The 26,366-nt window shown below is 40.9% G+C and overlaps 1 protein-coding gene across 1 annotated transcript in view; it reads right to left on the bottom strand.

Moving 5' to 3' along the window:
• The window catches only part of LOC128644660 (uncharacterized), a gene marked incomplete at its 5' end in the record, with an annotated part of 88,489 nt that extends 73,112 nt beyond the window's left edge, over window positions 1–15,377 (bottom strand). The window contains one exon of the mRNA XM_053697185.1: window positions 15,268–15,377. Within this exon, the coding sequence (XP_053553160.1) occupies window positions 15,268–15,377 (110 nt within the window). The remainder of the gene's footprint in view (window positions 1–15,267) is intronic.
• Between the last annotated feature and the right edge of the window lie 10,989 nt (window positions 15,378–26,366).

The following is a 26,366-nucleotide window of genomic DNA, read 5'->3' as shown; positions in this document are numbered from 1 at the left end:
AAAGATAGGATACGCAATTGACGTAAGGGGATCTGCGGTAGCCTCGAGTCGCGGAAAGAAAGTGAGCGGTAGACCCTTTCCTGCCTGACTCTAAATACCAGCGGGCGTTAAAAAGCAGCGTTAGGACCCCTTAACGCTGCTTTTTAACCCTAACGCAGAACTCTAAATCTAGGCGTTTATTTTTTAATGGGCAGCAAAAGATCTGATTGCCCTTTTAAGGGCAATGCCCATACAAATGTCCCTTTAGGGGCAAAGGGTAGCTTAGGTTTGTTTTAGTTAGGGCTTTCTTATTTTTTAATTGGCAGCAAAAGATCTTATTGCCCTTTTAAGGGCAATGCCCATACAAATGCCCCTTTAGGGGCAATGGGTAGCTTAGGTATATTTTAGTTAGGTCTTTTTTATTTTGGGGGTTTGGTTGGGTAGGGGGACTTTGTAAAAAGCTGATTGCTTTAGGGCAATGCCCTACAAAAGGCCCTTTTAAGGGCTATTGGTAGATTATTGTTAGGGTTTTTTTTTAATTTATTTCACAGGTAAGTTTTTATTTATTTTAAGGTAGTTATATTGTAACTTTAATTTAAAGTTAGGGGGTGTTAGGTTTAGGGGTTAACAGTTTAATTTAGTTTGTCACAATGTGGGTGTTTGGAGGTTTTGGGGTTAATAGTTTTAGTTTAGTATTTGCGATGTGGGTGTTTGGCAGTTTAGGGGTTAATAGGTTTAGGTTAGTATTTGCGAAGGGGATTAGGGGTTAATAGTTTTATTTAGGTGTTAACAATGTGGGGGGTCAGCGGTTTATGAATGTATGCATTTAAATGTTTCTGTTTGTGCGTGCCTATGAGTGTGTGTGTGCATTTGAATATTTCTGTTTGTGCGTGCCTATGAGTGTGTGTGTGCATTTGAATGTTTCTGTTTGTGCGTGCCTTTGAGTGTTTGTGCATTTGAATGTTTCTGTTTGTGCGTGCCTATGAGTGTGTGTGTGCATTTGAATGTTTCTGTTTGTGCGTGCCTATGAGTGTATGTGTGTGTGCATTTGAATATTTCTGTTTGTGCGTGCCTATGAGTGTGTGTGTGCATTTGAATGTTTCTGTTTGTGCGTGCCTATGAGTGTATGTGCATTTGAATGTTTCTGTTTGTGCGTGCCTATGAGTGTGTGTGTGCATTTGAATGTTTCTGTTTGTGCGTGCCTATGAGCATGTGTGCATTTGAATGTTTATGTTTGTGCGTACCTATGAGCCTGTGTGTGTGCATTTGAATGTTTCTGTTTGTGTGTGCCTGTGAGTGTGTGTGTGTGCATTTAAATGTTTCTGTTTGTGTGTGCCTATGATCGTGTGTGTGTGCATTTGAATGTTTCTGTTTGTGTGTGCCTATGAGTGTGTGTGTGTGCATTTGAATGTTTATGTTTGTGCGTGCCTATGAGTGTGTTTGTGCATTTGAATGTTTCTGTTTGTGCGTGCCTATGAGTGTTTGTGCATTTGAATGTTTCTGTTTGTGCATGCCTATGAGTGTGTGTGTGTGTGTGCATTTGAATGTTTCTGTTTGTGTGTGCCTATGAGTGTGTGTGTGTGTGCATTTGAATGTTTCTGTTTGTGTGTGCCTATGAGCGTGTGTGTGTGCATTTGAATGTTTCTGTTTGGGCGTGCCTATGAGTGTTGGTGCATTTGAATGTTTCTGTTTGTGTGTGCCTATGAGTGTGTGTGTGTGCATTTGAATATTTCTGTTTGTGCGTGCCTATGAGTGTGTGTGTGCATTTGAATGTTTCTGTTTGTGCGTGCCTATGAGCGTGTGTGAGTGCATTTGAATATTTCTGTTTGTGCGTGCCTATGAGTGTGTGTGTGCATTTGAATGTTTCTGTTTGTGCGTGCCTATGAGTGTGTGTGTGCATTTGAATGTTTCTGTTTGTGCGTGCCTATGAGTGTGTGTGTGCATTTGAATGTTTCTGTTTGTGCGTGCCTATGAATGTGTGTGTGTGCATTTGAATGTTTCTGTTTGTGCGTGCCTATGAGCATGTGTGCATTTGAATGTTTATGTTTGTGCGTACCTATGAGCATGTGTGTGTGCATTTAAATGTTTCTGTTTGTGTGTGCCTATGAGCGTGTGTGTGTGCATTTGAATGTTTCTGTTTGTGTGTGCCTATGAGTGTGTGTGCATTTAAATGTTTCTGTTTGGGCGTGCCTATGAGTGTGTGTGTGCATTTGAATGTTTATGTTTGTGCGTGCCTATGAGCGTGTGTTTGTGCATTTGAATGTTTCTGTTTGTGCGTGCCTATGAGCGTGTGTGTGTGCATTTAAATGTTTCTGTTTGTGCGTGCCTATGAGTGTTTGTGCATTTGAATGTTTCTGTTTGTGCGTGCCTATGAGTGTGTGTGTGTGCATTTGAATGTTTCTGTTTGTGCGTGCCTATGAGTGTGTGTATGCATTTGAATTTTTCTGTTTGTGTGTGCCTATGAGTGTGTGTGTGCATTTGAATGTTTCTGTTTGGGCGTGCCTATGAGTGTGTGTGTGTGCATTTGAATGTTTTTGTTTGTGCGTGCCTATGAGCGTGTGTGTGTGCATTTGAATATTTCTGTTTGTGGGTGCCTATGAGTGTGTGTGTGTGCATTTGAATGTTTCTGTTTGTGCGTGTCTATGAGTGTGTGTGCATTTGAATGTTTCTGTTTGTGCGTGTCTATGAGTGTGTGTGTGTGCATTTGAATGTTTCTGTTTGTGCGTGCCTATGAGAGTGTGTGTGTGCATTTGAATGTTTCTGTTTGTGTGTGCCTATGAGTGTGTGTGTGCATTTGAATGTTTCTGTTTGTGTGTGCCTATGAGTGTGTGTGTGCATTTGAATGTTTCTGTTTGTGTGTGCCTATGAGCGTGTGTGCATTTGAATGTTTATGTTTTTGCATGCCTATGAGCATGTGTGTGTGGGCATTTAAATGTTTCTGTTTGTGCGTGCCTATGAGCGTGTGTGTGTGTGCATTTAAATGTTTCTGTTTGTGCGTGCCTATGAGCGTGTGTGTGTGTGCATTTAAATGTTTCTGTTTGTGTATGCCTATAAGTGTGTGTGCATTTAAATGTTTCTGTTTGTGTGTGCCTATGAGTGTGTGTGTGTGCATTTGAATGTTTATGCTTGTGCGTGCCTATGAGCGTGTGTTTGTGCATTTAAATGTTTCTGTTTGTGCGTGCCTATGAGTGTGTGTGTGCATTTAAATGTTTCTGTTTGTGTGTGCCTATGAGTGTGTGTGTGTGCATTTGAATGTTTATGCTTGTGCGTGCCTATGAGCGTGTGTTTGTGCATTTGAATGTTTCTGTTTGTGCGTGCCTATGAGTGTGTGTGTGTGCATTTGAATGTTTATGCTTGTGCGTGCCTATGAGTGTGTGTGTGTGCATTTGAATGTTTATGCTTGTGCGTGCCTATGAGCGTGTGTTTGTGCATTTGAATGTTTCTGTTTGTGTGTGCCTATGAGTGTGTGTGTGTGCATTTGAATGTTTATGCTTGTGCGTGCCTATGAGCGTGTGTTTGTGCATTTGAATGTTTCTGTTTGTGCGTGCCTATGAGTGTTTGTGCATTTGAATTTTTCTGTTTGTGCGTGCCTATGAGTGTGTGTGTGTGCATTTAAATGTTTCTGTTTGTGCGTGCCTATGAGTGTTTGTGCATTTGAATGTTTCTGTTTGTGCGTGCCTATGAGTGTGTGTGTATGCATTTGAATGTTTCTGTTTGTGTGTGTCTATGAGTGTGTGTGTGCATTTGAATGTTTCTGTTTGTGTGTGCCTATAAGTGTGTGTGCATTTGAATGTTTCTGTTTGTGTGTGCCTATAAGTGTGTGTGCATTTGAATGTTTCTGTTTGTGCGTGTCTATGAGTGTGTGTGCATTTGAATGTTTCTGTTTGTGCGTGCCTATGAGCGTGTGTGTGCATTTAAATGTTTCTGTTTGTGTATGCCTATAAGTGTGTGTGCATTTAAATGTTTCTGTTTGTGCGTGCCTATAAGTGTGTGTGCATTTGAATGTTTCTGTTTGTGCGTGCCTATGAGTGTGTGTGTGTCTATTTGAATGTTTCTGTTTGTGCGTGCCTATGAGTGTGTGTGTGCATTTATATATTTCTGTTTGTGCGTGCCTATGAGTGTGTGTGTGTGCATTTGAATGTTTCTGTTTGTGCGTGCCTATGAGCTTGTGTGTGTGCATTTAAATGTTTCTGTTTGTGCGTGTCTATGAGTGTATGTGTGCATTTGAATGTTTCTGTTTGTGCGTGCCTATGAGCGTGTGTGTGCATTTAAATGTTTCTGTTTGTGCGTGCCTATGAGCGTGTGTGTGCATTTGAATGTTTCTGTTTGTGCCTGCCTATGAGTGTGTGTGTGCATTTGAATGTTTCTGTTTGTGCGTGCCTATAAGTGTGTGTGCATTTGAATGTTTCTGTTTGTGCGTGCCTATGAGCTTGTGTGTGTGCATTTAAATGTTTCTGTTTGTGCGTGTCTTTGAGTGTATGTGTGCATTTGAATGTTTCTGTTTGTGCGTGCCTATGAGCGTGTGTGTGCATTTAAATGTTTCTGTTTGTGCGTGCCTATGAGTGTGTGTGTGCATTTAAATGTTTCTGTTTGTGCGTGCCTATGAGCGTGTGTGTGCATTTGAATGTTTCTGTTTGTGCCTGCCTATGAGTGTGTGTGTGCATTTGAATGTTTCTGTTTGTGCGTGCCTATGAGCGTGTGTGTGCATTTGAATGTTTCTGTTTGTGCGTGCCTATGAGTGTGTGTGTGTGCATTTGAATGTTTCTGTTTGTGCGTGCATATGAGTGTGTATGCATTTGAATGTTTCTGTTTGTGCATTTCTATGAGTGTGTGTGTGTGCATTTGAATGTTTCTGTTTGTGCGTGCCTATGAGTGTGTGTGTGTGCATTTGAATGTTTCTGTTTGTGCCTGCCTATGAGCTTGTGTGTGTGCATTTGAATGTTTCTGTTTGTGTGTGCCTATGAGTGTGTGTTTGTGCATTTAAATATTTCTGTTTGTGCGTGCCTATGAGTGTGTGTGTGCATTTAAATGTTTCTGTTTGTGCGTGCCTATGATGGTGTGTGCATTTGAATGTTTCTGTTTGTGTGTGCCTATGAGTGTATGTGTGCATTTGAATGTTTCTGTTTGTGGGTGCCTATGAGCGTGTGTGTGCATTTAAATGTTTCTGTTTGTGCGTGCCTATGAGCGTGTGTGTGCATTTAAATGTTTCTGTTTGTGCGTGCCTATGATGGTGTGTGCATTTGAATGTTTCTGTTTGTGCGTGTCTATGAGTGTGTGTGTGCATTTGAATGTTTCTGTTTGTGCGTGCCTATGAGTGTGTGTGTGTGTCTATTTGAATGTTTATGTTTGTGCATGTCTATGAGTGTGTGTGTGCATTTGAATGTTTATGTTTGTGCATGTCTATGAGTGTGTGTGTGTGTCTATTTGAATGTTTATGTTTGTGCATGTCTATGAGTGTATGTATGCATTTTAATGTTTATGTTTGTGAGTGCCTATGAGTGTGTGTGTGTGCATTTGAATGTTTCTGTTTGTGCCTGCCTATGAGCGTGTGTGTGCATTTAAATGTTTCTGTTTGTGCGTGCCTATGAGTGTGTGTGTGTCTATTTGAATGTTTATGTTTGTGTGTGTCTATGAGTGTGTGTGTGCATTTGAATGTTTCTGTTTGTGCGTGCCTATGAGCGTGTGTGTGCATTTAAATGTTTCTGTTTGTGCATGCCTATGAGTGTGTGTATGCATTTGAATGTTTCTGTTTGTGCATTTCTATGAGCGTGTGTGTGCATTTGAATGTTTCTGTTTGTGCGTGCCTATGAGTGTGTGTGCATTTAAATGTTTCTGTTTGTGCGTGCCTATGAGTGTGTGTGTGCATTTGAATGTTTCTGTTTGTGTATGCCTATGAGTGTGTGTGTGCATTTGAATGTTTCTGTTTGTGCGTGCCTATGAGCGTGTGTGTGTGCATTTAAATGTTTCTGTTTGTGCGTGCCTATGAATGTGTGTATGCATTTGAATGTTTCTGTTTGTGCGTGCCTATGAGTGTGTGTGTGTGCATTTGAATGTTTATGTTTGTGCGTGTCTATGAGTGTGTGTGTGTGTGCATTTGAATGTTTCTGTTTTTGTGTGCCTATGAGTGTGTGTGTGTGTGCATTTGAATGTTTCTGTTTGTGCATTTCTATGAGTGTGTGTGTGTGTGCATTTGAATGTTTCTGTTTGTGTGTGGCTATGAGCGTGTGTATATTTGAATGTTTATTTTTGTGCGTGCCTATGAGTGTGTGTGTGTGTGTGCATTTGAATGTTTCTGTTTGTGCGTGCCTATGAGTGTGTGTGTGTGCATTTGAATGTTTCTGTTTGTGTGTGCCTATGAGCGTGTGTGCATTTGAATGTTTCTGTTTGTGCGTGCCTATGAGCGTGTGTGCATTTGAATGTTTCTGTTTGTGCGTGCCTATGAGTGTGTGTGTGTGTGTGCATTTGAATGTTTCTGTTTGTGCGTGCCTATGTGTGTGTGCATTTTAATTTTTCTGTTTGTGTGTGCCTATGAGCGCGTGTGCATTTGAATGTTTCTGTTTGTGCGTGCCTATGAGTGTGTGTGTGCATTTGAATGTTTCTATTTGTGCGTGGCTATGAGAGTGTGTGTGTGCATTTGAATGTTTCTGTTTGTGTGTGCCTATGAGTGTGTGTGTGTGTGTGTGCATTTGAATGTTTCTGTTTGTGTGTGCCTATGAGTGTGTGTGTGTGTGCATTTGAATGTTTCTGTTTGTGTATGCCTATAAGTGTGTGTGCATTTAAATGTTTCTGTTTGTGCGTGCCTATAAGTGTGCGTGCATTTAAATGTTTCTGTTTGTGTATGCCTATAAGTGTGTGTGCATTTGAATGTTTTGTGTTTGTGCGTGCCTATGAGCGTGTGTGTGCATTTAAATGTTTCTGTTTGTGCGTGCCTATAAGTGTGTGTGCATTTAAATGTTTCTGTTTGTGTATGCCTATAAGTGTGTGTGCATTTAAATGTTTCTGTTTGTGCGTGCCTATAAGTGTGTGTGCATTTGAATGTTTCTGTTTGTGCGTGCCTATGAGCTTGTGTGTGTGCATTTGAATGTTTCTGTTTGTGTGTGCCTATGAGTGTGTGTGCATTTAAATGTTTCTGTTTGTGCGTGCCTATGAGTGTGTGTGTGTGTGCATTTGAATGTTTCTGTTTGTGCATGCCTATGAGTGTGTGTGTGTGTGCATTTGAATGTTTATGTTTGTGTGTGCCTATGAGCGTGTGTGTGCATTTAAAAGTTTCTGTTTGTGCGTGCCTATGAGCGTGTGTGCATTTGAATGTTTCTGTTTGTGCGTGCCTATGAGTGTGTGTGTGCATTTAAAAGTTTCTCTTTGTGCGTGCCTATGAGCGTGTGTGCATTTGAATGTTTCTGTTTGTGCGTGCCTATGAGTGTGTGTGTGCATTTGAATGTTTATGTTTGTGCGTGTCTATGAGTGTGAGTGTGTGCATTTGAATGTTTCTGTTTGTGCGTGCCTATGAGTGTGAGTGTGTGCATTTGAATGTTTCTGTTTGTGCGTGCCTATGAGCGTGTGTGTGCATTTGAATGTTTCTGTTTGTGCGTACCTATGAGTGTTTGTGCATTTGAATGTTTCTGTTTGTGCGTGCCTATGAGTGTGTGTGCATTTGAATGTTTCTGTTTGTGCGTGCCTATGAGTGTGTGTGCATTTGAATGTTTCTGTTTGTGCGTGCCTATGAATGTGTGTGTGTGCATTTGAATGTTTCTGTTTGTGCGTGCCTATGAGTGTGTGTGCATTTGAATGTTTCTGTTTGTGCGTGCCTATGAGTGTGTGTGCATTTGAATGTTTCTGTTTGTGCGTACCTATGAGTGTGTGTGCATTTGAATGTTTCTGTTTGTGCGTGCCTATGAGTGTGAGTGTGTGCATTTGAATGTTTATGTTTGTGCGTGTCTATGAGTGTGTGTATTTGAATGTTTCTGTTTGTGCGTGCCTATGAGTGTGTGTGTGCATTTGAATGTTTCTGTTTGTGCGTGCCTATGAATGTGTGTGTGTGCATTTGAATGTTTCTGTTTGTGCGTACCTATGAGTGTGTGTGCATTTGAATGTTTCTGTTTGTGCGTACCTATGAGTGTGTGTGCATTTGAATGTTTCTGTTTGTGCGTGCCTATGAGTGTGTGTGCATTTGAATGTTTCTGTTTGTGCGTGCCTAGGAGTGTGTGTGCATTTGAATGTTTCTGTTTGGGCGTGCCTATGAGTGTGTGTGTGTGCATTTGAATATTTATGTTTGTGTGTGTCTATGAGTGTGTGTGTGTGTGTGTGCATTTGAATGTTTCTGTTTGTGTGTGCCTATGAGTGTGTGTGTGTGTGTGTGCATTTGAATGTTTCTGTTTGTGCATTTCTATGAGTGTGTGTGTGTGTGCATTTGAATGTTTCTGTTTGTGTGTGGCTATGAGCGTGTGTATATTTGAATGTTTATTTTTGTGCGTGCCTATGAGTGTATGTGTGTGTGTGTGTGCATTTGAATGTTTCTGTTTGTGCGTGCCTATGAGTGTGTGTGCATTTGAATGTTTCTGTTTGTGCGTGCCTATGAGTGTGTGTTTGTGCATTTGAATGTTTCTGTTTGTGCGTGCCTATGAGCGTGTGTGTGCATTTAAATGTTTCTGTTTGTGCGTGCCTATGAGTGTGTATGAATTTGAATGTTTCTGTTTGTGCGTGCCTATGAGTGTGTGTGTGTGCATTCGAATGTTTCTGTTTGTGTGTGCCTATGAGTGTGTGTGTGTGCATTTTAATGTCTCTGTTTGTGCATTTCTATGAGTGTGTGTGTGTGTGCATTTGAATGTTTCTGTTTGTGTGTGGCTATGAGCGTGTGTATATTTGAATGTTTATTTTTGTGCGTGCCTATGAGTGTGTGTGTGCATTTGAATGTTTCTGTTTGTGCGTGCCTATGAGTGTGTGTGTGTGCATTTGAATGTTTCTGTTTGTGCGTGCCTATGAGTGTGTGTGTGCATTTGAATGTTTCTGTTTGTGCGTGCCTATGAGTGTGTGTGTGTGCATTTGAATGTTTCTGTTTGTGTGTGCCTATGAGTGTGTGTGCATTTGAATGTTTCTGTTTGTGTGTGCCTATGAGCGCGTGTGCATTTGAATGTTTCTGTTTGTGCGTGGCTATGAGTGTGTGTGTGCATTTGAATGTTTCTATTTGTGCGTGGCTATGAGAGTGTGTGAATATAAATGTTTCTGTTTGCGCGTGCCTATGAGTGTGTGTGTGTGTGTGCATTTGAATGTTTCTTTTTTGCGTGCCTATGAGTGTGTGTGTGTGCATTTGAATGTTTCTGTTTGTGTGTGCCTATGAGTGTGTGTGCATTTGAATGTTTCTGTTTGTGTGTGCCTATGAGTGTGTGTGTGCATTTGAATGTTTCTATTTGTGTGTGCCTATGAGTGTGTGTATGCATTTGAATGTTTCTGTTTGTGCGTTTCTATGAGTTTGTGTGTGTGCATTTGAATGTTTCTGTTTGTGTGTGGCTATGAGCGTGTGTATATTTGAATGTTTCTTTTTGTGTGTGCCTATGAGTGTCTATGAGTGTGTGTGCATTTTAATTTTTCTGTTTGTGTGTGCCTATGAGCGTGTGTGCATTTTAATGTTTCTGTTTGTGTGTGCCTATGAGTGTGTGTGTGTGTGTGCATTTTCATTTTTCTGTTTGTGTGTGCCTATGAGCGTGTGTGCATTTGAATGTTTTTGTTTGTGTGTGCTTATGAGTGTGTGTGTGTGGGCATGTGAATGTTTCTGTTTGTGTGTGCATTTGAATGTTTCTGTTTGTGCGTGCCTATGAGTGTGTGTGTGTGTGTGTGCATTTGAATGTTTCTGTTTGTGTGTGCCTATGAGTGTGTGTGTGTGTGTGTGTGCATTTGAATGTTTCTGTTTGTGTGTGCCTATGAGTGTGTGTGCATTTGAATGTTTCTGTTTGTGTGTGCCTATGAGTGTGTGTGTGTGTGTGCATTTGAATGTTTCTATTTGTGTGTGCCTATGAGTGTGTGTATGCATTTGAATGTTTCTGTTTGTGCGTTTCTATGAGTTTGTGTGTGTGCATTTGAATGTTTCTGTTTGTGTGTGGCTATGAGCGTGTGTATATTTGAATGATTCTATTTGTGTGTGCCTATGAGTGTCTATGAGTGTGTGTGCATTTAAATTTTTCTGTTTGTGTGTGCCTATGAGCGTGTGTGCATTTTAATGTTTCTGTTTGTGCGTGCCTATGAGTGTGTGTGTGTGTGCATTTTCATTTTTCTGTTTGTGTGTGCCTGAGCGTGTTTGCATTTGAATGTTTCTGTTTGTGTGTGCCTATGAGTGTATGTGTGTGCATTTGAATGTTTCTGTTTGTGTGTGCCTATGAGTGTGTGTATGCATTTGAATGTTTCCGTTTGTGCATGCCTATGAGTGTGAATGCATTTGAATGTTTCTGTTTGTGTATGCCTATGAGTGTGTGTGTGCATTTGAATGTTTCTGTTTGTGCGTGCCTATGAGTGTGTGTGTGTGTGCATTTAAATGTTTCTGTTTGTGCGTGCCTATGAGTGTGTGTGTGTGCATTTGAATGTTTCTGTTTGTGCATGCCTATGAGTGTGAATGCATTTGAATGTTTCTGTTTGTGTGTGCATATGAGTGTGTGTGTGCATTTGAATGTTTCTGTTTGTGCTTGCCTATGAGTGTGTGTGTGTGCATTTGAATGTTTCTGTTTGTGCGTGCCTATGAGTGTGTGTGTGCATTTGAATGTTTCTGTTTGTGCGTGCCTATGAGTCTGTTTGTGTGCATTTGAATGTTTCTGTTTGTGCGTGCCCATGAGTGTGTGTGTGCATTTGAATGTTTCTGTTTGTGTATGCCTATGAGTGTGTGTGTGCATTTGAATGTTTCTGTTTGTGCTTGCCTATGAGTGTGTGTGTGTGCATTTGAATGTTTCTGTTTGTGCGTGGCTATGAGTGTGTGTGTGCATTTGAATGTTTCTATTTGTGTGTGGCTATGAGAGTGTGTGAACATAAATGTTTCTGTTTGTGCGTGCCTATGAGTGTGCGTGTGTGTGCATTTTAATGTTTCTTTTTGTGCGTGCCTATGAGTGTGTGTGTGTGCATTTGAATGCTTCTGTTTGTGTGTGCCTATGAGTGTGTGTGCATTTGAATGTTTCTGTTTGTGTGTGCCTATGAGTGTGTGTATGCATTTGAATGTTTCTGTTTGTGCGTTTCTATGAGTTTGTGTGTGTGCATTTGAATGTTTCTGTTTGTGTGTGGCTATGAGCGTGTGTATATTTGAATGTTTCTTTTTGTGTGTGCCTATGAGTGTCTATGAGTGTGTGTGTGCATTTTAATTTTTCTGTTTGTGTGTGCCTATGAGCGTGTGTGCATTTTAATGTTTCTGTTTGTGTGTGCCTATGAGTGTGTGTGTGCATTTTCATTTTTCTGTTTGTGTGTGCCTATGAGCGTGTGTGCATTTGAATGTTTTTGTTTGTGTGTGCTTATGAGTGTGTGTGTGTGCATTTGAATGTTTCTGTTTGTGCGTGCCTATGAGTGTGTGTGCATTTGAATGTTTCTGTTTGTGTGTGCCTATGAGTGTGTGTGTGCATTTGAATGTTTCTGTTTGTGTGTGCCTATGAGTGTGTGTGCATTTGAATGTTTCTGTTTGTGTGTGCCTATGAGTGTGTGTGTGTGTGTGCATTTGAATGTTTGTATTTGTGTGTGCCTATGAGTGTGTGTATGCATTTGAATGTTTCTGTTTGTGCGTTTCTATGAGTTTGTGTGTGTGCATTTGAATGTTTCTGTTTGTGTGTGGCTATGAGCGTGTGTATATTTGAATGTTTCTATTTGTGTGTGCCTATGAGTGTCTATGAGTGTGTGTGCATTTTAATTTTTCTGTTTGTGTGTGCCTATGAGCGTGTGTGCATTTTAATGTTTCTGTTTGTGCATGCCTATGAGTGTGTGTATTTTCATTTTTCTGTTTGTGTGTGCCTATGAGCGTGTTTGCATTTGAATGTTTCTGTTTGTGTGTGCCTATGAGTGTATGTGTGTGCATTTGAATGTTTCTGTTTGTGTGTGCCTATGAGTGTGTGTATGCATTTGAATGTTTCTGTTTGTGCATGCCTATGAGTGTGAATGCATTTGAATGTTTCTGTTTGTGTATGCCTATGAGTGTGTGTGTGTGTGTGCATTTGAATGTTTCTGTTTGTGTGTGCCTATGAGCGTGTGTGTGCATTTAAATGTTTCTGTTTGTGCGTGCCTATGAGTGTGTGTGTGTGCATTTGAATGTTTCTGTTTGTGTGTGGCTATGAGCGTGTGTATATTTGAATTTTTATTTTTGTGCGTGCCTATGAGTGTGTGTGTGTGCATTTGAATGTTTCTGTTTGTGCGTGCCTATGAGTGTGTGTGTGTGTGCATTTGAATGTTTCTGTTTGTGCGTGCCTATGAGTGTGTATGTGCATTTGAATGTTTCTGTTTGTGCGTGCCTATGAGTTTGTGTGTGTGCATTTGAATGTTTCTGTTTGTGTGTGGCTATGAGCGTGTGTATATTTGAATGTTTCTTTTTGTGTGTGCCTATGAGTGTCTATGAGTGTATGTGCATTTTAATTTTTCTGTTTGTGTGTGCCTATGAGCGTGTGTGCATTTTAATGTTTCTGTTTGTGCATGCCTATGAGTGTGTGTGTGTGCATTTTCATTTTTCTGTTTGTGTGTGCCTATGAGCGTGTGTGCATTTGAATGTTTTTGTTTGTGTGTGCATTTGAATGTTTCTGTTTGTGCGTGCCTATGAGTGTGTGTGTGTGTGTGTGCATTTGAATGTTTCTGTTTGTGTGTGCCTATGAGTGTGTGTGTGTGTGTGTGCATTTGAATGTTTCTGTTTGTGTGTGCCTATGAGTGTGTGTGCATTTGAATGTTTCTGTTTGTGTGTGCCTATGAGTGTGTGTGCATTTGAATGTTTCTGTTTGTGTGTGCCTATGAGTGTGTGTGTGTGTGTGCATTTGAATGTTTCTGTTTGTGTGTGCCTATGAGTGTGTGTGCATTTGAATGTTTCTGTTTGTGTGTGCCTATGAGTGTGTGTGTGTGTGTGTGCATTTGAATGTTTCTATTTGTGTGTGCCTATGAGTGTGTGTATGCATTTGAATGTTTCTGTTTGTGCGTTTCTATGAGTTTGTGTGTGTGCATTTGAATGTTTCTGTTTGTGTGTGGCTATGAGCGTGTGTATATTTGAATGTTTCTTTTTGTGTGTGCCTATGAGTGTCTATGAGTGTGTGTGCATTTTAATTTTTCTGTTTGTGTGTGCCTATGAGCATGTGTGCATTTTAATGTTTCTGTTTGTGCGTGCCTATGAGTGTGTGTGTGTGCATTTTCATTTTTCTGTTTGTGTGTGCCTATGAGCGTGTGTGCATTTGAATGTTTTTGTTTGTGTGTGCCTATGAGTGTGTGTGTGTTTGCATTTGAATGTTTCTGTTTGTGTGTGCCTATGAGTGTATGTGTGTGCATTTGAATGTTTCTGTTTGTGTGTGCCTATGAGTGTGTGTATGCATTTGAATGTTTCTGTTTGTGTGTGCCTATGAGTGTGTGTGCATTTGATTGTTTCTGTTTGTGCATGCCTATGAGTTTGTGTATGCATTTGATTGTTTCTGTTTGTGCATGCCTATGAGTGTGTGTGTGTGTGCATTTGAATGTTTCTGTTTGTGCATTTCTATGAGTGTGTGTGTGTGCATTTGAATGTTTCTGTTTGTGTGTGGCTATGAGCGTGTGTATATTTGAATGTTTATTTTTGTGCGTGCCTATGAGTGTGTGTGTGTGCATTTGAATGTTTCTGTTTGTGTGTGGCTATGAGCGTGTGTATATTTGAATGTTTATTTTTGTGCGTGCCTATGAGTGTGTGTGTGCATTTGAATGTTTCTGTTTGTGCGTGCCTATGAGTGTGTGTGTGTGCATTTGAATGTTTCTGTTTGTGCGTGCCTATGAGTGTGTGTGTGCATTTGAATGTTTCTGTTTGTGCGTGCCTATGAGTGTGTGTGTGTGCATTTGAATGTTTCTGTTTGTGCGTGCCTATAAGTGTGTGTGTGCATTTGAATGTTTCTGTTTGTGCGTGACTATGAGTGTGTGTGCATTTGAATGTTTCTGTTTGTGTGTGCCTATGAGCAAGTGTGCATTTGAATGTTTCTGTTTGTGCGTGCCTATGAGTGTGTGTGTGCATTTGAATGTTTCTATTTGTGCGTGGCTATGAGAGTGTGTGAATATAAATGTTTCTGTTTGTGCGTGCCTATGAGTGTGTGTGTGTGTGTGCATTTGAATGTTTCTGTTTGTGCGTGCCTATGAGCGTGTGTGTGTGCATTTAAATGTTTCTGTTTGTGCATTTCTATGAGTTTGTGTGTGTGCATTTGAATGTTTCTGTTTGTGTGTGGCTATGAGCGTTTGTATATTTGAATGTTTCTTTTTGTGTGTGCCTATAAGTGTCTATGAGTGTGTGTGCATTTTAATTTTTCTGTTTGTGTGTGCCTATGAGTGTGTGTGCATTTTAATGTTTCTGTTTGTGCGTGCCTATGAGTGTGTGTGTGTATTTTCATTTTTCTGTTTGTGTGTGCCTATGAGCGTGTGTGCATTTGAATGTTTTTGTTTGTGTGTGCTTATGAGTGTGTGTGTGTGGGCATTTGAATGTTTCTGTTTGTGTGTGCATTTGAATGCTTTTGTTTGTGTGTGCTTATGAATATGTGAGTGTGGGCATTTTAATGTTTCTGTTTGTGTGTGCCTATGAGTGTGTGTGCATTGGAATGTTTTTGTTTTTGTGTGCCTGAGTTTTTCTGCAGACTTTTAAGTATTTAATATTTGAACCTCTATCTGGTTCATATGTGTATTTATCTGGCTGTGATACTTGCCAGTGGCTCACCAGCCACTAACCCCACCGCACGTCACTGCAGAGGGACTGCCTCATGTGTACTTACAGACCGGGGAAAGCACTTTGCCTTGTGTCCTCACAGACTGGGGAGTACTGCTCCATGTGCCCTCACAGACCCCTGGTACCCTCACAGACAGACGGGGGAACACTGATGCTTCTAGCTATGGTAGCTGTCATGATAACCACTACTGGTAGCACCATTTAAACATCAGCAATATAAAACTCCTTACTTACTGACAATAACAGAGCCTCAGCACAAAAATCAAATGGCTTATCGTGTGCCAGGCGAGTTTAGATGATGTTTGTTATTTGGAATTGCCCTTTGTGTTAACAGTGTGTTTATTGCTGATTCTAGTTTAATATGTCTCAGAAACATAGATACTCTATGCAGTACTTGGGGTACTTACGGTGGTTCATAGTTACAGACCAGGAAGTGCACACCCGGTTCATCATATCCTTCCATTTTCTCACAAAAATGCTCTCCACATCCAACTCGCTCAGTATTTGCCCAGACCATCTAGCGGAGCAAAGAAAACTGACAAGTTAAAAACTGATAGAACAAAAACAAAATTTATGCTTAACTGATAAATTTCTTTCTTTCTTGACATGGTGAGTCCACGGATCATCTAATTACTATTGGGAATATCACTCCTGCCCAGCAGGAGGCGGCAAAGAGCACCACAGCAAAGCTGTTAAATATCACCTCCCTTCCCTCCAACCCCAGTCATTCGACCGAAGCAAAGGAGAGAAAGGAAGCAACAAGGTGCAGAGGTGTCTGAAATTTATAACATACCGTGTCAAGAAATAAATTAATTTATCAGTTAAGCATAAATTTTGTTTTCTTTCTAATGACACAGTGAGTCCACGGATCATCTAATTACTATTGGGAATCAATACCTAAGCTAGAGTACACAGAATATAAGGGAGGGACAAGACAGGGAACCTAAATGGAAGGCACCACTGCTTGAAGAACCTTTCTCCCAAAAGAAGCCTCAGCTGAGGCAAAAGTGTCAAATTTACAGAATTTTGAAAAAGTGTGAAGAGAGGACCAAGTTGCAGCCTTGCAAATCTGTTCCACAGAAGCTTCATTTTTGAATGCCCAGGAAGAGGAAACAGCCCTCGTAGAATGAGCTGTAACTCTATCAGGAGGCTGCTGTCCAGCAGTTTCATAGGTAAAGCGAATGATACTCTTCAGCCACAAAGAAAGAGACATAGCCGTAGCTTTCTGCCCCTTACGTTTCCCTGAGAAAACCACAAACAGAGCAGAAGACTGACGAAAATCCTTAGTCGCCTGTAAATAGAATTTCAATGCACGCACCACATCTAGATTGTGTAGCAGACGTTCCTTCTGAGAAGAAGGCTTAGGACACAAGGAAGGAACAACAATCTCCTGATTAAACCACTTTAGGGAGAAACCCTAACTTAGTACGCAAAACTACCTTATCCGCATAAAAAAATAAGGTAAGGAGACTCATACTGTAATGCCGAGAACTCTTCGAGCAGATGAAATAGCAACAAGAAACAAAACTTTCCAAGATAACAACTTAATATCTAAGGAATGCATCAGTTCAAACGGAGCCTGTTGAAGAACCTTAAGAACTAGGTTAATACTCCAGGGAGGAGTAACCGGCTTAAACACAGGCCTGATCCTGACCAAAGCCTGACAAAATGATTGCACGTCTGGGACATCCACAAGACGTTTATGTACCAAAATAAACAAGGCAGATATTTGACCCTTTAGGGAGCTTGTCAATAAACCTTTCTCCAGACCATCTTGGAGAAAAGACAAAATTCTAGGAATCCAAAATCTACTCCAAGAGTAGCCTTTGGATTCACACCAATACAGATATTTACGCCATATCTTATGGTAAATCCTTCTAGTCACAGGTTTACGAGCCTGAATCATGGTCTCAAAGACCGATTCTGAAAATCCATGCTTAGATAAAATTAAGTGTTCAATTTCCAAGCAGTCAGCTTCAGAGAAACTAGATTTGGATGAAGGAAGGGCCCTTAAATTAGAAGGTCCATCCTCAATGGAAGTCTCCAAGGTGGAAGAGATGACATCTCCCCCAGGTCTGCATACCAAATCCTGCAAGGCCACGCCGGTGCAATGAGGATCACCAACACCCTCTCTTGTTTGATTGGAGCAATGACCCAAGGTAGAAGAGCGAACGGAGGAAATAGGTATGCGAAACTTAAATCCCAGGGTACCATCAGAGCGTCTATCAGTACAGCCTGAGGGTCCCTTGACCTCGACCCATACCTCGGGAGCTTGGCAGTCTGCCACAATGCCATGAGGACCAGTTCCGGCTGTCACCATTTGAGAATCAGGCTGGAAAACACTTCCAGATGGAGTTCCCACTCCCCCGGGTGAAAGGTCTGTCTGCTCCTGGGATGTGGATCACCGACAGACAGCAGTTGTGGGTCTCTGCCCACTGAATTATCTTGGCTAGCTCTGACATGGCCAAGGAACTCCGAGTTCCCCCCTGATGGTTAATGTAAGCCACTGAAGTTATGTTGTCCATCTGGAACCTGATAAACCGAGCCGAGGCTAACTGAGGCCAGGTTAGAAGAGCATTGAAGATTGCTCTCAGTTGTTTATGGGTAGAACAGACTCCGAGCGAGTCCATGTTCCCAGAGCCCCAGACTGCTCCCCATCCCAGAAGGTTGGCGTCTGTTGTCACAATCACTCAAGAGGGGCTGCAAAAGCAGCTTCCCTGGGAGAGATGATCCTGAGACAACCACCAAAGAAGAGAATCCCTTGTCTCCTGCTCCAGCTGTAATCGCGAAGACAGATCCACATAATCTCCGTTCCACTGTCTGAGCATGCTTAACTGCAGAGGTCTGAGGTGGATACGGGCAAACAGGATGATGTCCATTGCTGCTACCATCAGACCGATTACCTCCATGCACTGAGCCACTGATGGCTGAGGAGAGGACTGAAGCGCTAGGCAAGAATCGAAAATCTTTGATTTCCTGACTTCTGTCAGAAAAATCTTTATTGATAAGGAATCTATTATGGTTCCCAAGAAAACTACCCTTGTAGCTGGAACTAAGGAACTCTTTTTCAAATTCACCTTCCATCCGTGAGATCGCAGAAAGGATAACAACATTTACGTGTGGGATTTTGCTTGTTGAAAGGATGGCACCAGAACCAGAATGTCGTCCAGATAAGGCGCCACTGAAATGCCCCGCAGTCGGAGCACCGCCAACAGGGATCCCAGAACCTTTGAAAAAATTCTGGGAGCTGTGGCTAGTCCGAATGGAAGAGCCACAAACTGGAAGTGTTTGTCTAGAAATGCGAACCTCAGAAACTTGTGATGGTCCCTGTGGATGGGAACATGCAGGTAAGCGTCCTTTAAATCTACCGTCATCATAAATTGACCCTCTTGAACCAAGGGAAGAATGGAACAAATAGTTTAGACAGGAACAGGAACAGATTGGAGTAGAACCCCAGACCCTGTTCCTGTATAGGGACAGGAACTATCACTCCCAGTTCGGAAAGGTCCCGAACACAGCATAAGAATGCCTCTCTTTTTATCTGGTTTACAGATAATCTTGAAAGCAGAAACCTGCCCCTGGGAGGAAAGGCTTTGAACTCTAGTTTGTATCCCTGGGACACAATGTCTACCGCCCAGGGATCCTGAACATCCTGTACCCAACCCTGAGAGAAGAAGGAAAGTCTGCCCCCTACAAGATCCGGTCCCGGATCGGGAGCATGCCCTTCATGATGTTTTTATTCAATAGCAGGATTTTTGGATTATTTTACCTTTTTCCAAGACTGGTTGGGCCTCCAGGAAAGCTTGGACTGTTCCTGCTTGGAAGAGGGAGAGGAAGGCTTTCTCTTGAAATTTTGAAAGGAACGAAAATTACTCTGACTTCCCTTTTGCTTATTTCTCTTATCCTGAGGGAGGAAATGGCCCTTTCCTCCCGTAATGTCAGAAATGATTTCCGTCAAACCTGGCCCAAACAAGGTCTTTCCCTTGTAAGGAATCACCAAAAGTTTAGACTTAGATGACACATCCGCAGACCAAGATTTTAGCCATAAAGCTCTGAGGGCCAGTACGGCAAAACTGGAAATCTTAGCTCCCAACTTAACCTGAAGGGAAGCATCCATGATAAAGGAGTTGGCCAACTTAAGGGCCTTTATCCAATTCTGGATTTCTTTGAGGGGAGTGTCTGTTCGAATAGAATCAGACAATGAATCAAACCAGTATGCTGCCGCACTAGTGACAGTAGCAATACAAACCGTAGTTTGCCATTGTAAACCCTGGTGTACATACATTTTCTTGAGTAACCCCTCTAACTTCTTATCAATAGGATTCTTAAAAGAACAACTGTCTTCTATGGGAATGGTTGTTCTCTTGGCTAGCATGGAAATTGCCCCCTCCACCTTGGGTACCGTTTGCCAAGACTCCTTGATAGAGTCTGCTATAGGAAACATCTTCTTAAATATAGGGGAGGGAGAAAAAGGGATACTCGGTCTCTCCCATTCCTTAGCAATAATCTCTGTAGCCCGATCTGGTACAGGAAATACCTCCACCATGGAAGGCACATCAAAATACTTGTTTAGTTTACTAGACTTCTTTGGATTGACTACGACGGTAGTGTAAGAGTCGTCCAGGGTAGCTAAAACCTCCTTAAGTAACAAACGGAGATGTTCGAGAATAAGGGGGGTAGTTATCAACGTGTCTACTTTTCCTGCCTTCGCCGGCCCAATACGCCCGCCTAAGCTTGCCTCACATCGCCGCCGCGGACCTGCAAAAATTCGCCTAAGTTATCAAAAAAGCTGTCAAAAAGCCGCGCACCAAGTACGGGGCGATGAGCAGCGGACTGTGAGAGTTATCACTCATCCGATCTCGCTGCTCTTCGGCTTTTTTACAGCTTTCTTGCTAGCCTGTCACTAAGCACCCACACTAACTACACTGTTCTACCCCCTATACCGGCGCCCCCGGAGCCCCCCCGCAACTAAATAAAGTTACTAACCCCTAAACCGCCGCTCCTAGACCCCGCCGCAACTCTTATAAATGTATTAACCCCTAAACTGCCGCTCCCGGACACCGCTGCCACCTACATTATACCTAGTAACCCCTATCCTGCCCCCCCTATACCGTCGCCCTCAATAATAAAGTTATTAACTCCTATCCTGCTGATCCCGTACCTCGCCGCAGCTAAATAAATAGTTTAACCCCTAAACCGCCGCTCCCTGACCCCGCCGCAACCTATATTAAATTTATTAACCCCTATCCTGCCCCCCCTACACCATCGCCACCTATAATACATTTATTAACCACTATCCTGCCCCCCACTACACCGCCGCCACTGTAATAAAATTATTAACCCCTAAACCTAAGTCTAACACTAACCCTAACACCCCCCTAACTTAAATATTAATTAAATAAATCTAAATAATATTTCTATTATGAACTAAATTAATCCTATTTAAAACTAAATACTTACATTTAAAATAAACCCTAATATAGCTACAATATAAATAATAATTATATTGTAGCTATCTTAGGATTTATTTTTATTTTACAGGCAAATTTCAATTTATTTTAACTAGGTACAATAGCTATTAAATAGTTATTAACTATTTAATAGCTTACCTAGCTAAAATAAAGAGAAATTAACCTGTAAAATAAAAACTAACCTAAGTTACAATTACACCTAACACTACACTATACTTAAATAAATTATTCCTATTTAAAACTAAATACTTACCTGTAAAATAAACCCTAAGATAGCTACAATGTAATTAATAGTTACATTGTAGCTATCTTAGGATTTATATTTATTTTACAGGTAACTTTGTATTTATTTTAGCTAGTTAGAATAGTTATTAAATAGTTATTAACTATTTAATAACTACCTAGCTAAAAGAAATACAAAATTACCTGTAAAATAAATCCTAACCTAAGTTACAATTAAACCTAACACTACACTATCATTAAATGAATTAAATAAATTAACTACAAATAACTACAATTAAATACAATTACATAAACTAACTAAAGTACAAAAAAAAAAGCTAAGTTACAAAAAATAAAAAAAATAAGTTACAAACATTTTAAAAATATTACAACAATTTTAAGCTAATTACACCTAATCTAAGCCCCCTAATAAAATAACAAAGCCCCCCAAAATAAAAAAAATGCCCTACCCTATTCTAAATTAAAACCCAAAACCCCCTTAAAATAACCTAACACTAATTCCCTGAAGATCATCCTACCTTTAGTCGTCTTCACTCAGCCGAGCAGCGATGGAACCGAAGAGGAGATCCGGAGCGGCAGAAGTGATCATCCAAGGGGCGCTGAAGAAATCTTCCATCCGATGAAGTGATCCTCCAGTCGGCACTGAAGAAGTCTTCCATCCAGGCGATGTCATCTTCCAAGAGGCGCTGAAGAAGTCTTCTATCCGGGCGATGTCATCTTCCAAGCGGCGTCTTCAATCTTCATCCCGCCGACGCGGAACATCCTTCTTTACCGACGGACTACCAACGAATGAAGGCTCCTTTAAGGGACGTCATCCAGTATGCTGCCGCACTAGTGACAGTAGCAATACAAACCGTAGTTTGCCATTGTAAACCCTGGTGTACATACATTTTCTTGAGTAACCCCTCTAACTTCTTATCAATAGGATTCTTAAAAGAACAACTGTCTTCTATGGGAATGGTTGTTCTCTTGGCTAGCATGGAAATTGCCCCCTCCACCTTGGGTACCGTTTGCCAAGACTCCTTGATAGAGTCTGCTATAGGAAACATCTTCTTAAATATAGGGGAGGGAGAAAAAGGGATACTCGGTCTCTCCCATTCCTTAGCAATAATCTCTGTAGCCCGATCTGGTACAGGAAATACCTCCACCATGGAAGGCACATCAAAATACTTGTTTAGTTTACTAGACTTCTTTGGATTGACTACGACGGTAGTGTAAGAGTCGTCCAGGGTAGCTAAAACCTCCTTAAGTAACAAACGGAGATGTTCGAGAATAAGGGGGGTAGTTATCAACGTGTCTACTTTTCCTGCCTTCGCCGGCCCAATACGCCCGCCTAAGCTTGCCTCACATCGCCGCCGCGGACCTGCAAAAATTCGCCTAAGTTATCAAAAAAGCTGTCAAAAAGCCGCGCACCAAGTACGGGGCGATGAGCAGCGGACTGTGAGAGTTATCACTCATCCGATCTCGCTGCTCTTCGGCTTTTTTACAGCTTTCTTGCTAGCCTGTCACTAAGCACCCACACTAACTACACTGTTCTACCCCCTATACCGGCGCCCCCCGGAGCCCCCCGCAACTAAATAAAGTTACTAACCCCTAAACCGCCGCTCCTAGACCCCGCCGCAACTCTTATAAATGTATTAACCCCTAAACTGCCGCTCCCGAACACCGCTGCCACCTACATTATACCTAGTAACCCCTATCCTGCCCCCCCTATACCGTCGCCCTCAATAATAAAGTTATTAACTCCTATCCTGCTGATCCCGTACCTCGCCGCAGCTAAATAAATAGTTTAACCCCTAAACCGCCGCTCCCTGATCCCGCCGCAACCTATATTAAATTTATTAACCCCTATCCTGCCCCCCCTACACCATCGCCACCTATAATACATTTATTAACCACTATCCTGCCCCCCACTACACCGCCGCCACTGTAATAAAATTATTAACCCCTAAACCTAAGTCTAACACTAACCCTAACACCCCCCTAACTTAAATATTAATTAAATAAATCTAAATAATATTTCTATTATGAACTAAATTAATCCTATTTAAAACTAAATACTTACATTTAAAATAAACCCTAATATAGCTACAATATAAATAATAATTATATTGTAGCTATCTTAGGATTTATTTTTATTTTACAGGCAAATTTCAATTTATTTTAACTAGGTACAATAGCTATTAAATAGTTATTAACTATTTAATAGCTTACCTAGCTAAAATAAAGAGAAATTAACCTGTAAAATAAAAACTAACCTAAGTTACAATTACACCTAACACTACACTATACTTAAATAAATTATTCCTATTTAAAACTAAATACTTACCTGTAAAATAAACCCTAAGATAGCTACAATGTAATTAATAGTTACATTGTAGCTATCTTAGGATTTATATTTATTTTACAGGTAACTTTGTATTTATTTTAGCTAGTTAGAATAGTTATTAAATAGTTATTAACTATTTAATAACTACCTAGCTAAAAGAAATACAAAATTACCTGTAAAATAAATCCTAACCTAAGTTACAATTAAACCTAACACTACACTATCATTAAATGAATTAAATAAATTAACTACAAATAACTACAATTAAATACAATTACATAAACTAACTAAAGTACAAAAAAAAAAGCTAAGTTACAAAAAATAAAAAAAATAAGTTACAAACATTTTAAAAATATTACAACAATTTTAAGCTAATTACACCTAATCTAAGCCCCCTAATAAAATAACAAAGCCCCCCAAAATAAAAAAAATGCCCTACCCTATTCTAAATTAAAACCCAAAACCCCCTTAAAATAACCTAACATTAATCCCCTGAAGATCATCCTACCTTTAGTCGTCTTCACTCAGCCGAGCAGCGATGGAACCGAAGAGGAGATCCGGAGCGGCAGAAGTGATCATCCAAGGGGCGCTGAAGAAATCTTCCATCCGATGAAGTGATCCTCCAGTCGGCGCTGAAGGAGTCTTCCATCCAGGCGATGTCATCTTCCAAGAGGCGCTGAAGAAGTCTTCTATCCGGGCGATGTCATCTTCCAAGCGGCGTCTTCAATCTTCATCCCGCCGACGCGGAACATCCTTCTTTACCGACGGACTACCAACGAATGAAGGCTCCTTTAAGGGACGTCATCCAAGATGGCGTCCCTTCAATTCCGATTGGCTGATAGGATTCTATCAGCCAATCGGAATTAAGGTAGGAAAAATCTGATTGGCTGATTGAATCAGCCAATCAGATTCAAGTTCAATCCGATTGGCTGATCCAATCAGCCAATCAGATTGAGCTCGCATTCTATTGGCTGATCGGAACAGCCAATTGAATGCAAGCTCAATCTGATTGGCTGATCCAATCAGCCAATCGGATTGAACGTGAATCTGATTGGCTGATTCCATCAGCCAATCAGAATTTTCCTACCTTAATTCCGATTGGCTGATAGAATCCTATCAGCCAATTAGAATTCGAGGGACGCCATCTTGGATGACGTCCCTTAAAGGAGCCTTCATTCGTCGGTAGTCCGTCGGTAAAGAAGGATGTTCCGCGTCGGCGGGATGAAGATTAAAGACCCCGCTTGGAAGATGACATCGCCCGGATAGAAGACTTCTTCAGCGCCTCTTGGAAGATGACATCGCCCGGATGGAAGACTGCTTCAGCGCCGACTGGAGGATCACTTCATCGGATTGAAGATTTCTTCAGCGCCCCTTGGATGATCACTTCTGCCGCTCCGGATCTCCTCTTCAGTTCCATCGGTGGCTCGGCTGAGTGAAGACAACTCAAGGTAGGATGATCTTCAGGGGGGTAGTGTTAGGTTATTTTAAGGGGGGTTTGGGTTAGATTAGGGGTATGTGGGTGGTGGGTTTTAATGTTGGGGTGGGTTGTATTTTTCTTTTACAGGCAAAAGAGCTGAATTTTTTGGGGCATGCCCCCACAAAAGGCCCTTTTAAGGGCTGGTAAGGTAAAAGAGCTTTGAACTTTTTAAATTTAGAATAGGGTAGGGCATTTTTTTATTTTGGGGGGCTTTGTTATTTTATTAGGGGTCTTAGATTAGGTGTAATTAGCTTAAAAATGTTGTAATATTTTTAAAATGTTTGTAGCTTATTTTTTTTATTTTTTGTAACTTAGCTTTTTTTTTTTGTACTTTAGTTAGTTTATGTAATTGTATTTAATTGTAGTTATTTGTAGTTAATTTATTTAATTCATTTAATGATAGTGTAGTGTTAGGTTTAATTGTAACTTAGGTTAGGATTTATTTTACAGGTAATTTTGTATTTCTTTTAGCTAGGTAGTTATTAAATAGTTAATAACTATTTAATAACTATTCTAACTAGTTAAAATAAATACAAAGTTACCTGTAAAATAAATATAAATCCTAAGATAGCTACAATATAATTATTATTTATATTGTAGCTATATTAGGGTTTATTTTACAGGTAAGTATTTAGTTTTAAATAGGAATAATTTATTTAAGTATAGTGTAGTGTTAGGTGTAATTGTAACTTAGGTTAGTTTTTATTTTACAGGTAAAATTCTCTTTATTTTAGCTAGGTAAGCTATTAAATAGTTAATAACTATTTAATAGCTATTGTACCTAGTTAAAATAAATTGAAATTTGCCTGTAAAATAAAAATAAATCCCAAGATAGCTACAATATAATTATTATTTATATTGTAGCTATATTAGGGTTTATTTTAAATGTAAGTATTTAGTTTTAAATAGGATTAATTTAATTCATAATAGAAATATTATTTAGATTTATTTAATTAATATTTATGTTAGGGGGGTGTTAGGGTTAGTGTTAGACTTAGGTTTAGGGGTTAATAAATTTATTACAGTGGCGTCGGTGTAGTGGGGGGCAGGATAGGGGTTAATAAATGTATTATAGGTGGCGACGGTGTAGGGGGGCAGATTAGGGGTTAATAAATTTAATATAGGTTGCGGCAGGGTCCGGGAGCGGCGGTTTAGGGGTTAATATGTATAGAGTAGCTTGCGGTGGGCTCCGGGAGCGGCGGTTTAGGGGGTAATAACTTTATTTAGTTGCGGCGGTGTAGGGGGAACAGATTAGTGGTGTTTAGACTCGGGGTACATGTTAGGGTGTTAGGTGTAGACATCTCCCATAGGAATCAATGAGATGTATGGCAGCAGCGAACTTGTACTTTCGCTATGGTCAGGTCCCATTGATTCCTATGGGATCCGCCGCCTCCAGGGCGGCGGATTGAAAACCAGGTATGCTGGGCCGTAAAAGTGCCGAGCGTACCTGCTAGTTTTTTGATAACTAGCAAAAGTAGTCAGATTGTGCCGCACTTGTGTGCGGAACATCTGGAGTGACGTAAGAATCGATCTGTGTCGGACTGAGTCCGGCGGATCGAAGTTTACATCACAAAATTCTAGTTTTGCCGGTATCTAGGGCTTGATAACTAAGGCGAATCAGCCTCGCCACAAATACGCTGCGGAATTCCAGCGTATTTGAGGTTGACGGCTTGATAACTAGGCCCCTAAACCTGAAAGAAACAACTTCAGTATCTGCTAAAGGTATTACACTGTCTGAATCTGAGATTTCACCCTTAGATGCTACCGAAGTATCTTCCTCTTCAGGCTTCTGGGAAGGGACATTCGGAATAGCCACTACTGTGTCAGCAACCTTACTCACTGATTTATTACATTATCTCTTGCACTTTCCCTGCAGCATGGGAAAAGCAGACAACGCATCAGACACCGCTGATGACATTAGGGAAGCGATGTCTTGCAACGTAACTCCAGGTGGAGTAATAGAGGAAGCGCAGGGCACTGGCTGTA

Source organism: Bombina bombina, unplaced genomic scaffold, assembly GCF_027579735.1.
Source record: "Bombina bombina isolate aBomBom1 unplaced genomic scaffold, aBomBom1.pri scaffold_797, whole genome shotgun sequence".
Taxonomy (NCBI): Eukaryota; Metazoa; Chordata; class Amphibia; order Anura; family Bombinatoridae; genus Bombina; species Bombina bombina.
This window is presented reverse-complemented; position numbering and strand designations above follow the sequence as displayed.